Below are 14,179 nucleotides of genomic sequence, written 5' to 3' on the forward strand. Positions count from 1 at the left end.
TCCTAGCAATCAGGAGAAGAATGTTTCTCAAACGTCAATAGAATCTCATGACTAAGATGTTGATTTCACCGATGTTTAAGGTCATTGACACTGCTTTTGCCTATTGAAAATGTTAGAGGGACACACAAAAACACACACACACGTCAGATAATTCAATCAAAATTCCTTATTTTGCCCTGCTGAAAGTTACCTTATTCGCAATTATTTAGCACACAAAAAGGGTTCTATTCTTAGAATGGGTAAGAAAAAATTTCTCAAAATTCTCTATAATAAACAATGCAGGATAGTGGTAATCCATAATGTTGGGATTGTTTCTTGACGATAATCAGGATATTACGAGATCATTAAGAGCTTTAACACCGTCCATTACAGCAAAATCAATAATTAAAATATATAAGAAGTTTTAACCATATATAAATCTTCAGGTAAGACCCATTTAGTGGACACCAACAATTTAGCCGGACATCCTTTCGACTAGTTTCTTATTGTCTACTTAGGTTCTTTAGATCAAGAATCCATGGCCTTATTAACTAAGAAAGGTATTGGATCGGAGTTACAGTGAAATTGTGTTGCACCTTGTTGGAGTGACATCATGCAGATTAGCCAAGAAGTATCTACGTGCATCAATAATCTCAAAATCTTTATAAAAATAAACCCTTGCATGGTCTTGTAGTCTTTTTTTTTTTGGTCTTGCATGGTCTTGTAGTTTCTTTCGCACTGAAATCTTCAGCTTCTGATTTTGGAGCTATAGATTCTAGTCTGAACCTGCACTAGCTGAATCGAAGTATGATTGCACTCGTGAACTGGTCAGTGGAGCAAACTTCTTTAGCCCTTCAATATAAATGATACATGCACGCATGTCGTTAGAAATAAAGAAAAGGTAATTAAGCCAATAGTGAAGCTGTATGTTATTATATAAGTTTGGTTCTTCAAAGTTGCTAATTAACATGACGATGACACATGGCAATTAAAAATTTAAGATGATGATATGTGTTAAAATCCATCATAATTAATAATATAAATATAATAAGTTAATAACACAAAAGAATTATTTAATAGTAATTTTCTTTTTTTTTAAATACTAAACAAAGATAATAAAAAGCTTGGTTCTTCAAAGTTGCTAATTAAAATGACGACGACGCATGTCAATTAAAAATTTAAGATGATGACATGTGTTAAAATCCATCATAATTAATAATATAAATATAATAAGATAATAACACAAAAAAATTATTTAATAGTAATTTTTATTTCTTTAAATACTAAACAAAGATAATAATAGCAAAAAAATGATTTGATGGTTTTTAATTGATAATAATTTTCTTTTTCTAATTTTTTTCCTTTTTACAATTCCTAAACAAAAAATATGTATAATAATTTACTTAATACAATTTTTTTTTGTAAAATCGTTTATTTAAAATACTAAATAAAGATAACATCAAAAGATTATTTGATAGTTTTTTTAGCTGACAATAATTTTATTTTTATAATTTTTTTTCCTTTTTAAAATTCCTAAAAGAAAATATGTATAATAATTTACTTAATACTAATTTTCGTTTTCTAAAATAAAAAAAATATAATTGTGAAAATTAGTTTGATAGTAATTATCCGTTTATAAAATATTCTACAAAAGAAAATTGTTAAAGAGAGTTTAATTGTAGTTTTCTTTTTTCTTCTTCAAATCTAAAAAAAAGTAAAATAAGTATTTCAAATATTTGCATATAATAATAGACTATTATTTAAATAGTAAATTTTCTGTTTAAGAAATCATATTCCAAAAAGGATTACAATTTTTTTTTTGTAACTGAAAGGATTACAATTATTCTTTCTTATTTAAATAGTAAATTTTATGTTTAAGAAATCATAATCCAAAAAGGATTACAATTTTTTTTTGTAACTGAAAGGATTACGATTATTCACATCTATATATAAGATTAAACTCTCCTATATTTTGTCACCAAACATAATTGATTAAAATCAGAAACTCTCTCATACAAGAAAAACATTAGGTACGTTTTTTTATTATATAACTTTATAATTATCGTAAAATATGATATTATTGTGCGTAAGTTATTGACACAATTATGTGTGTTAGTTCCTATAGACGATATAAAATTGGTTATTCTGTCATAGTAAGTCAATGTCAACATCAATTTATTATGTTACGTCAACAATGATTGATCAATGCAGTATAAACGGTTTATTATATTTATGCGAGTTAGATAATAATTTTAAAATCAACAACAATTCATGATTTTGATTGTCATCAGGGTTTAGTCAAAAGGTTAACTAGACACTTCTTACAATAAGACTATGTTTGAAAAAAAAAATATTTACTATTTTCTAACTGAAATTGTTATTTAATTTTCTATCATGCATTATCAAGGAAACAATGAATTCAGAAGGTTATTTAACACTAAATCAGTTAAAAATATTAAAAGATAAGAAATTTGAAAAAAGAATAATGAATTTATAGGAAGGAATATCTCATACTAAATAAAGGTAATTAAAAAAAATTATAAATTTTTATTCAAATTGATTTTTTATTATATAGGAAAATACAATCAGGGTTGTGTGCATCATTCTCTTCTTGAAAAGCTTGGAGATGAACTATGTGAAGGAATTATTAGCGACATCTTCTATTTATAATGTGCAAGATTGTAGTAAGAACTATAAAATCTCCGATCATAAATTTCAGATAAGAGTGATTGAGAGAACAACAACTGCATATTTGTGAAATAACTGTTACCTCAAATACTCTGTGAAATTTTTTTGATTTCAACTATAAAGATTTTGCTCAACTTAAAGATACAAGAAACTATAGATTAGATGATAATATTCACGCATATATATATATATATATATATATATATATATATATATAACTTTTTTTGTTACATATGTGTAATTGGAATATCAATAATATGAAAAGGCTGATGTTCAAATAGTTACTCTAACTTAATTGTTAAGGAGGTATTTTTCTATAAATAACTGTAGCACTTTTTCTCTATGAATTATTAGTCCAATTTCATTAAACAATTTCAGTTTTTCTTTTTTTTTTCTATAAAAACTCTATTCTATATAGTAAAATTGAAATACAAGCAACATTACGAGCTGGACAAGTAGAACTATTTGAAGATATATATCGCGCCGTGAAATGTGATAATACTGTTATTATCATGAAAGTCTTTTATCAAGAGCTATCCAGGTGTAATTTTTTTATCAGCATCTTCTGAACCAAATTCTAATAAAAAAATTTGGATGTTTATTTTATTAGTTAACTCTAATTAGTTGAAGAAAATTTAATATACTAATTTGTATTATTTCTATTAGTTTCAGCTATGACGATGATTGCTCGGTTAATCTTGGCCATATGATTGAAAATCCTTAAATGAATAATGAAGTTTATGAAGCTCGATATTAGTTAACATATATATATTTATGTTAACTTATATGAGTTAACTATATTTAGTTAACATAAACTTTTTTTAAAAAAAATAATTATTTATTTATATATTTATTAGAATTCTAAATTCCATATTCCTAAAAACTACCCCACCCCTCAATACTAATTTGTATTATTTCTATTAGTTTCAGCTATGATAATGATTGCTTGGTTAATCTTGGGCATATGATTGAAAATCCTTAAATGAATAATGAAGTTTATGAAGCTCGATATTAGTTAACATATATATATTTATGTTAACTTATATGAGTTAACTATATTTAGTTAACATAAATTTTTTTTTAAATAATTATTTATTTATATATTTATAGGAATCCTAAATTCCATATTCCTAAAACCTACCACACCCCCTTAATTCTAAACCCTTAGTCTAGATTAGTTAACCTTAGGATTATAAGTGTTTTTTCTTTTTAAAAGTGAGAATAAAAGTGGTATTAAGAATGTGGTATTTTTAGTAATTTCCCGTATAATATTGTCACTAACTAGATTGACCTTATTTAGCTTTCAATTTTTTTCATTTTAAATTTTACTTTGGTTGAGTTTAGTTAAAATTTTTAGGTATGAGTGTTTTCTCTATCCTTAAATACAAAATTGATAACAATTTACCTACGCACCATGATTATATATACAAATACTAATAGAAATTTATGTGTGTAAATGAGTTTGTAATTATAAAATAAATATCTCATAGCTTATGCAAACAAAAAAAATCTTCAATCTATAATAAAATAATTTATTATTTTTATGTTTTTACTAAAACATCAAATAAAACTCGTTGCAACGCACGGGCCTTATCAAGTATATTATAAAGTAGACAAGTAGTAGTATACCCGTACGCTCTGTAGGGAGACATACTGTACGTTACTCGAAGAGGATTTGTCTAAGAAATAAAAACCAATTACAAGTTAGCCTAGATTGGTCTGAACTTGGAAAAAAACATCGAAGAAGAATTCTACAATTCTGTGCAGATTTTTTTTATAACCATCAGATTTATCTGAATGATATCATTTACAAAAGAAAAAATTCATGAATTTTCTAACTAGAATCATTTCTCGTTTTTGTAAAAGAAGTTGTATTCGTATTTTGTTATGATTCAATATCCTTAATTATAAGAAAAGTCACATATAGTGAATTGAAATGAGCGCGCATAACAAGATAGTTATGCCGACCAAGTAACTTTGCAAAACAAGAGGAGACGAATTATATGATTCAATATTCGTATTTTGTTATGATTCAATATCTGTATTTTGTTATGATTCAATATCCTTAATTAAGAGTTTGGCAGATTCAAAGAAGCATTCAAAAATCCATTAAAGAGCAGACGAATTATATGATCTTTGATTTTGTTGTGGGGTCAGTTTTACGGGCGATGATGATGGGCCTTTTGGCCTTTAGGACAAAGTTTATCGGTAAAGAAAATAGAAAGCTAAAAAGAGAAAGTTTATCGGTAAAGAAAATAGAAAGCTAAAAAGAGAAACAAAAGGAAAAATGCATGTGGTTTTGTCTGTTCGAAAACGACTTGTTCAAAAAGAGGAAAGTAACACTTTTCACCGTTTTCAGCTTCAGCCGGTTCTGTTTACCACTTTCGGTGGTGCCTTGCCTTTCCCAGCTAGTCTTGAGCTTAGCTCAGAAGCCTCAGATGCAAATGCACGATCCTTTTGTATTTTGTTTTTTTTGACTTAAAGGCTACGATCCTTTTGTTTCTTTGCTTGGCAACAATTTTTTTAATTTTATTATTGAAATAGCTATCTCATTATTAATTTTTTCAATCACAAGTTCAACGTGTCTTTTAGTGTTGGTGAAACTCATAGTATAATTACAAGCTGTTTTTAGTATTTTTATATAAATGTATAGGTTCTGGTAACGGGTAGCAACTGTGTCAGAAAATGTCTAATTATTTTCTAATCAAAATAAACCGAAAGGTAAGAAGATTAGTGACAGTCACTAACTCGTTTTGTCAGTAATTTAATTTTGTCGGTTATGTTTTTTTTTTTCCGATAAATATGAGAAAATTGAGTACAGTGTTTAGTGTCGAGTGCAAAATAAAGACTGGAGCCAACCAGCTATATACACACACTCTCTCTCTCTTTTGAATAATGCAGAGCCGAGTTGAGCTCCACGCGCCACCGAAACGAAGATTACTGAAGTAAGCAGACATGGGATGCGCGGCGTCGAAACTCGACAGCGAGGACACTGTCCGGCGGTGCAAAGATCGCCGCCGTCTGATGAAAGAAGCCGTCTACGCTCGCCACCACCTCGCCGCCGCTCACGCCGATTACTGCCGATCGCTTCGCCTAACTGGATCCGCTCTCTCCTCGTTCGCCGGCGGCGAGCCTCTCTCCGTATCCGATCAAACTCCCCAACAATCTCCGGCCAATCGTGTCCCTCCGTCACCTGCTCCTCTTCTGAAGCTGAAGCAGGCTCCTCCGACCACCTCCAACCGACGGAGGAAACAGCAACACAAGCCCAAGGTGCCTCATATACTCTCGGACTCGAGCCCTTGGTCTTCTCCGATGAGTCAGAGATCCAATTTATACCAGAACTCGGCGTACTCCGCTACTCCCTCACACGCCTCCTCCGTCTGGAACTGGGAGAATTTCTACCCTCCGTCTCCTCCAGACTCCGAGTTCTTCGATAAGAAGGCTCAAGAGAGGAGACAGAAGCCAGATAATAATCCCTTTAGGTCAGAGTATGACTTCTTCCACTCGAGTAAGAAGAATAAGAATCAGTTTGAATCAGATGAAGAGGCTGAGGAGGAGGAGGAGACGGAGAGAGAGGAAGCACATTGTAGTGAATGGGACGTTCACGATCATTACAGCTCTACTAGCTCCTCTGAGGAGGAAGAAGATGACCATATGGAGTCAATCTCCGAGGTTGGGACTAATCCGACGAGTAGGCATCATCACCAAGAACCTTCTTCACCAATGCCGCAAGAAAGAAGATATCATGATAAAGCTGATGATGATGCGAGCTATCGAGGGGGAGGAGAGATGGAGATGGTGGTTAGGCATAGAGATTTGAAAGAGATTGCTGATTCCCTCAAGGAGAATTTCGACAAGGCGGCTGCGGCTGGTGATCAAGTGTCTCAGATGCTTGAGCTAGGCAGAACTCAGCTTGATCGGAGTTTCGGACAGTTGAAGAGTGAGTTTATTGTTCTGTTTCTTTGATAAATTTTGAGTAAAGTTTGATTTGGTTTTTGTTTATGTTTTAGAAACTGTGATTCATTCGAGTAGCTTACTAAGCACCCTGAGCTCGACATGGACCTCGAAGCCGCCGTTGGCAGTCAAGTACAGGCTTGACACGACGGCATTGGATCAACCAAACAGTGTCAAGAGCCTTTGTTCCACTCTTGACCGTCTCTTGGCATGGGAGAAGAAGCTCTATGAAGAAATCAAGGTTCTAAATCAAAGCCTACTTGTGATGAATTTTTACCAGTTGATAAGTGATGGATTCTTTCTTTTTCAGGCTAGAGAAGGTGTGAAGATTGAGCATGAGAAGAAGTTATCCCAACTTCAAAGCCAAGAGTATAAAGGGGAGGATGAAGCTAAGCTAGACAAGACAAAGGCCTCTATAACGAGGTTACAGTCACTAATCATTGTTACATCTCAAGCTGTTACTACCACGTCTACGGCTATTATCCGTCTTCGTCATACCGACCTTGTTCCTCAACTTGTTGAGCTATGTCATGGGTAAGTCTTCCTCTGCTGCTTGATCCAAAAGGTTTTCTTGAATTTGACGTTTTTGGCAAGGAATCATTATCTACCCCATTGGGTTCCTTAAAGTCAGTGTTGCATTCATCTCCACCTTCTTTCAAAGAATCTTGTGGACTCAATAAGTAGGTGAACAGTTATTAGGCCATGCTTTTTAGAATTTTGTGGTCCTTGGTAATGATATGCATATGGTAGGGTAACCTTACCTTAAAGTTTAGTTTTTTAGCTCTTTTTATAAAGTTTTATAGCTTATCCTGTCAAAGTAACTACTAAACTGCTCAAATTGGTAACTATGTCTCAAAGTTAAGAGGCAATGATCGTATAATATATAGTTTCATCAGATGCGAATTCTATTACTCGAATTGAGACATTTTGTTAGACAAAAAAAAATCATAATAAGATGTTGAACTAAAAGCTGAGAGTAGACATTAATCTCTGTGTGTTTTTATTCACCTGATGCACAGCTTTATGTACATGTGGAAAGCTATGCATCAATACCACGAGACACAGAACAGCATCGTAGAGCAAGTTCGAGGGCTCATCAACAGATCAAGCAAAGGCGAATCAACCTCTGAGCTACATCGACAAGCTACACGCGACTTAGAATCAGCCGTCTCTTCTTGGCACTCCAGTTTCACTCACGTGATCATGTTCCAGCGTGACTTCATACACTCGGTTCACGCATGGTTCAAACTAACCCTTCTCCCCGTTTGCCACGAAGACGCCGCCCCCAATAAAGAGCCAACGGATGCTTACGCCTTCTGCGACGAGTGGAAACTCGCTCTTGACCGTGTTCCCGACACGGTCGCATCCGAAGCAATCAAAAGCTTCATCAACGTGGTCCACGTGATATCCTCGAAGCAAGCAGATGAACACAAGATAAAGAAGAGAACAGAGTCAGCATCAAAGGAGCTGGAGAAGAAAGCTTCGTCACTTAGAAACCTAGAGAGGAAATATTATCAGTCATACTCAATGGTCGGCGTCGGTATACCAGATTCAGGACCTGAACACATGTTAGACGCTAGAGACCCGCTAAGCGATAAGAAATCGGAGCTTGAGGTTTGCAGAAGGAGAGTAGAGGAAGAGATGGTGAAGCATTCAAAGGCAATAGAAGTGACGAGAGCCATGACTCTGAATAACTTGCAGACAGGGTTGCCTGGTGTGTTCCAAGCTTTAACGAGTTTCTCTGCTTTGTTCATGGAGTCTCTTCAAACGGTTTGCACTCGCTCATACTCTATCAAATAGGACATTATATTGTATAATGTATACACAGCAGCTTATTCAATTCTTATAATTTTTAAGTACTTTGTGAGGGAAGGGTAATTATAATCTAAGTTGTGATCGTCTCTACTTAATTTAAGCTCCCAAGTGGGTTGTTGTGAGGGTCCCTCTCCATCGGATTCTTACCAATCCGACAACTCTTCACTTGTCTGAAAGTGAAACATGATGTGGTGTTGTAAACCGAATCTTTGTGTGCCCCTTCCAAAACCCAATAGACAGGATCTCTCTCCCGTGTCATTACGGTCCTCTAATGATCTTTACACAACACTTCTTAATTCAATATTATCATTACAAAACATGTTATTTGTTTGGTGTTATCACAGTGGTTCTTTGTCCATACTCTTGAGTGCAACATCATTCCCAACAAAAACATGTGTACAAAGGTTAGGCTGAAGGGTGACAGCTACAAAGGTGAGAATATAAAGGCTAATTTAGCGGCAATGGTATCAAGATCTTCCTTGAGCTGCGGATCTTCTGGTCCTTTTATCGACCATTGTTCCAGTCTGATGTTTATGTCGTTTAATATTAGATCTCCATCTTCTTCACAGTGAAGTTGAATCATGCGGTCGATGCATTTGACCAAATACTTGCTGGACCTTAGCTTAAACTGGTTAATAAACTCCTGTGCGTCCTCTTCAGCTTCAAAGCTTGATACACACATACTCTCCAAAGTGTCGGTTAAGTTGAAAACCAGGCGTGTGCCTTCAATTGCCTCCTCCTTGGTTATTTCATTAGACGGCAACATGGTTGTTTTAGAGCTTCCCTTTGCTTGTTTGAATCCATTACTCCGCAACTTCTTGGCGGCTAGAAGTTTCCCAGTTGCGGCATAGTGCAGTACCAGCTCATATTCTTCGTCTGATACTGTGAATGGAGAACCAATCAGTACACCAGTCACCACTCTTCTCACCAACAGATTGTTTTGGAGGCTTGTGCTGGAAGATGGTTGCATGTTATGAGAATCTAATTCTCTGACCAGGTCATCCACAATACTGGAAGCTGGTTTCTTTCTCTTGCCAGTTGTAGTCTCACTACGACGTGACATCTCAGAGACTCTGATAAGAGACTTAGTTAGTGATTCTTGAATGGTTCCACTTGCAGGGCTCAGAATCCAAGCAATGTATGTTGCTGCAGCAACGGAGAGACCTTCCACATCACATGGTTGTATACTGTTACCCACTTGTGAGGCGTATCTGTGGTGAATGTTTTCTAACGAACTTCCTCCATAGAAGAGCATAGCAGAAGCAAAGTAAAACCAATCAGGGAAGTTAATAGCCAAAGACCTGCAAGAAGACACAACATCATACAAAAATCAAACACACGCTACAACATCATCAATTTGCATTGTCATGTTAAGTTACCATTGGGTTTTGTCATCTAATGCTTGGACTTTTATTGGAGTAGGCTTGCAATTATGAGCTAACGTTAGGAGGGAGTGGGAGGTGAGAGGACCAGCCAAGATTCTCAGAAACTGACACTGGTGAGGAAAGTACGCATCAGAGAATGGTAACATGGAAGCTAGTTCCATAGGTATACCCCACAACGTTGGTCTCGAAACTGTGTCCACTACTGCAGAAACCAAAGCGGCAAGTAATTCAAACACTGAAGCAAGTCCCCTGGTGTTAAGAATAAAATTGCATTAGAAAGCAATAAAGATGGAAAGCTAGAGATGACGCGAATTTGATAGGAACACTCACGTAAGCAAAAACCACTTATGTAAGAGGGCTCTGGCGCTGATAAACATAGAAGGAGAAAGCCCTAAGCAGACGACGATATCGCGCCATTCTGCCCTCTCGAAGAGCTCCTTGTTTAGACAAAGGAAAGGCCTCTCCACCACATCTGTCAAGATTCTTGAAACATCTTCCTTCAAAGACAAAGGATCTTGATACCAGAACAGGATCCTGGTCATCAAAAAGTGTCAGACCGGTCTACCATTTTTTTTCTGAAACAAACAGAATGAATGGCATTGGCTTCAGTTTCACAAACTCTGTAGACAAACATAGCTATGGATAGAGGTCAAACCTCAGAGGTATCTTGTCGTTCTCTATAGATGATTCTCTGGGCAAGTAAGCAAGAAGCTTAGACACACCCATGTTTCTTCCATCAGCTGACTTTCTAGCTTTGCATGATGTTGAAGCTGCTGATCTCACAACAGCTTGGAACAATAGTGTAGCCAGTCTTCCTACAAACAGTTCCAAGTAAGTAAGCAAACAAACAAACAAAAATGTTAAAATAAAGCTAAACCCTAAACCCACCATTTGCCCCCAACTTATCAATAATGCCCTTAGAGATTTCAATCAATTGCTCAGAGCAACAAGGCAAACTCGAGCTCCCAAACTGTAACGTTTCCTCGTTGTGAGACCTAATCACCTTACAACTGCTTGAAGATGATAAGACGGACACGATTGTCTTCACCAGAAACTCAATCGCCGAATCAAAAACCTGAGAGACAGACGCACAAGTAAAGAAACAAACAGCGGAGACTTTACAAGAAGGTGCACTAACCTGAGGTGCCTTGAAGCACATTAGAGACATCGTCGCGTCTAAAACGCTAAACCCAGAATCCTCGCCGCTGGTGTCAAGAGTCAGCGATCGGTTAAGCTCCGAGATAGCTCGTCCCATAGAGGAAGAAGACTCGTTTAGTTCTTCTTCGAGGAATCGGTTTCCGTTCTCAAGCCGGTATGAAAGCGCCGCTAAGAGGTCGGCGACGGCAGACGGAGAGGACATCGGAGAAGTGAGCAAAGTCGCCGGCGATTACAGTTACTTAGGATCACTACAAGACCGATTAAGCTTTATATGTTTGTAATTAGTAATTTCCTCACTCAGATCATATAATCGGTTAAGCAATTTGGTATGGCCCATTAATAACCAAAAAATGCCCAAGCCCAATTAACACTCGGGCTTAATCTTGTGACAATATAGTCTCTTCTTCATCTATACTATTATTTTGCTTATTTGTCATGTTTTAATTTATTAATATTTTTTTAGCTGAATCATTAACTTATTAATATTTTTTTAGCTGAGTTAATAATTTATTAATTTAAATAATATAAATATTCTAACTAGATATATAATTATTTTGATATTGCTTATGTGTCATAATCTCTATTATTTTAGTTAATTTTGTTTATTTGTCATATTTTTATTAAGTTATAGCTTAATCAATAATTTTGCTTATTTGTCATGATTCCATGATTTTATACAATTTTGCTTATTTATCATGTTTTAATTAGGTTTAAGCTGAGACATTAATTTATTAATAGTTTTTTCTAAGTCAATAATTTATTAATTTAAATAATATAACTATGAAATTTGTAACCATGTATATAATTATTTTGATAGTGCTTATGTATCATGTTCTCCATGATTTTAGTTACTTTTGCTTTTTTGTCATATTTTTATTAGGTTATAACATAGTCATTAAATTATTATTAGTTTTTAGCTGAGTAATTAATTTATGTTGTGAATTATAAAGCTTGAAGAAATATTTATATTATTTCTTCATGGAGTGGTGTATATACGTGAGGGAGAAGAAGCTAGACCTTTGTATTAGCTTTGTATTAAGTTGTTGTGGTACGTAGAGAGAGATAGAAATATGACTAGTGTCACTTATATTATTTATCACACACACGATGTGTTTATATAAGGAGAAAGAGTCGGTCTTATAAACCGACTTAAACAATACGAAAAAATACAAGTCTTATCATGTATAAAGAGGTAATCTCTGAAAGCTGTTAGAGACTCATCCATTAGATGTCTGAATATAGATGATCATACGTAACACTCCCCCTTGATCATCTATCTTGTATTACATAGTGACTCATTAAAAACCTAGTCATGGAAAAACCCATTGGGACAAAAACCATGACAAGAAAAAAATAGTACACTGTCGTAATCTCCCCATGAGAATAGTGGGCGTAACTTTCTTCACAGGTTACGCAAATGCCGCATTCCGATAGCTAGACGTGTTTTCGAAATGTTGTAGTCGAAAGAGCTTTGGTGAATAAATCAGCTGGATTTTCGCATGACCGTACATACTCGATGTCCACCATTTTATTTTTCTCGAGCTCTCATATGTAAAAGAAAAATCTTGGAGGAATGTGCTTCACTTTTGATATAGTTTTCTTTGAGTTGAGCGACAGAAGCCAAATTGTCTTCAAATATTTTCATCGGCTCTTTTTCGTTGACTATTCCACTTGTTTCTTGTATGTGTTGGCTCATTGACCTAAGCCACACACATTCTCGACATGCTTCGTGAAGCGCAATAGTTTCTTCATGATTTGAAGAAGTTGCAACCAGAGTTTTGTTTCTGGGACCGCCAAGAGATCGCGGTTCCACCAATTGTAAAAACATAGCCGGTTTGCGATCGAGCCTTATGAGGATCTAATAATTCCAGCATCTGCAAAACCAACCATACCAAACTCGGGTTTTCTAAAATACATTAACCCAAAACCAACTGTACCTTGGAGAGAACGAATATGTTCTCGACGCCATTCTAATTTCCATGAATAGGAAATGAGATGTATCTTGCAAAGACATTAGTGTTTAAAAGTATATTTAATCAAATACAACTTGCAATATATATAAGCTCACATATGCTTTATGACCATTAGCATCTCCAAAGTACTTATTTATATAAGATCTTACCAGGATCTTTTAAACATTTTTTTCAACATCAAGAGATCTATTAACCATTGGAGTACTCAAAGGAGTCGTTTTATTCATACAAAAGCGTTTCAATAACCTTTTCGTATGATTTGATTGATGCACAATTATTCTTTCTCGGAGATGCTCTATCTGGAGCCCAAAACAAAACTTTGTCTTGCCGAGATCTTTCATTTCGAACTCCTTTTCATATGAGTTCGAGCATCATCATCAACCTCCTTTTGAGTTCCAATTATGTTCAGGTCATCTACATATACAACAATGATCACAAAGCCAGATGACGATTTTTTCATTGAAACGCATGGACATATCACATTATTCACATATCCTTTTTTCAAGATATATTCACTTAAGCGATTGTATCACATGCATCTTAATATGTATAGTGATCTCTGTAACTGACCGAACAAATCTCCCTGGATTTTTCTTTCAATGCCCCTGGCATTTTCAATCCCTCAGGGAGTTTCATATATATATCGTTATCCAACGATCCAAACAAATATGCAGTCACAACGTCCATGAGATGCATTTCAAGATTTTTAGACGCCGTTAGGCTCATCAAAAATCTAAATGTAACTGCATCCATTACCGGGGAATATGTTTCTCAAAATCAATTCCCGGTCTCTGAGAAAAATCTTGGGCAACTAATCAGGCTTTATATCGTGTTACTTTTCTCACGACTACCCACTTATACCCAACAAGATATATATTCTTAGGCGTTATGACTATAGGTCCAAAGACATTCCAAAATGGACCTTGGATCGGGATCATCATTTTTATGATCGATCTCTTTGGACACAGAAAATGAGAACATTCCATCAACATCTTTTATCTTATTTCTGATTGATAACTTTTCATCTCAATCGTAGTTGATGGAAATCTCATATTTTTATGTTCCCTTCTCGTCATCTGGATCCTTATCTTTATTTGGTTCTTCTTGAACCTTTTCATCTATGCCTTCTTTCAGACATCTTTCAATATCAGGTTCTTTCCGAACCTTTCTACTTTTCTCAACAATTTTTTTCCGGGGATTTTTATCTTTAGAACCCGCTAGTCTCCC

At 35.0% G+C, this 14,179-nt stretch overlaps 2 protein-coding genes across 2 annotated transcripts; one reads left to right on the plus strand and one right to left on the minus strand.

The window, feature by feature from the left end:
• Positions 1-5,478: 5,478 nt before the first annotated feature.
• On the plus strand, positions 5,479-8,531 carry LOC106342131. Its single transcript, XM_013780973.1, has 4 exons — positions 5,479-6,607; positions 6,678-6,862; positions 6,932-7,155; positions 7,641-8,531. Exons 1-4 carry the CDS (start codon positions 5,623-5,625, stop codon positions 8,419-8,421), a joined length of 2,175 nt encoding a protein of 724 aa, XP_013636427.1. The 5' UTR covers positions 5,479-5,622; the 3' UTR covers positions 8,422-8,531.
• A 178-nt stretch (positions 8,532-8,709) lies between these two features.
• Positions 8,710-11,240, minus strand: LOC106342132. The gene is made up of 6 exons (XM_013780974.1): positions 10,960-11,240; positions 10,710-10,896; positions 10,477-10,636; positions 10,152-10,355; positions 9,816-10,070; positions 8,710-9,737 (listed from the first exon to the last, which is right to left on the minus strand). Exons 1-6 carry the CDS (start codon positions 11,179-11,181, stop codon positions 8,861-8,863), a joined length of 1,905 nt encoding a protein of 634 aa, XP_013636428.1. The 5' UTR covers positions 11,182-11,240; the 3' UTR covers positions 8,710-8,860.
• Positions 11,241-14,179: the final 2,939 nt, after the last annotated feature.

Source organism: Brassica oleracea, chromosome C4, assembly GCF_000695525.1.
Source record: "Brassica oleracea var. oleracea cultivar TO1000 chromosome C4, BOL, whole genome shotgun sequence".
NCBI lineage: Eukaryota > Viridiplantae > Streptophyta > Magnoliopsida > Brassicales > Brassicaceae > Brassica > Brassica oleracea.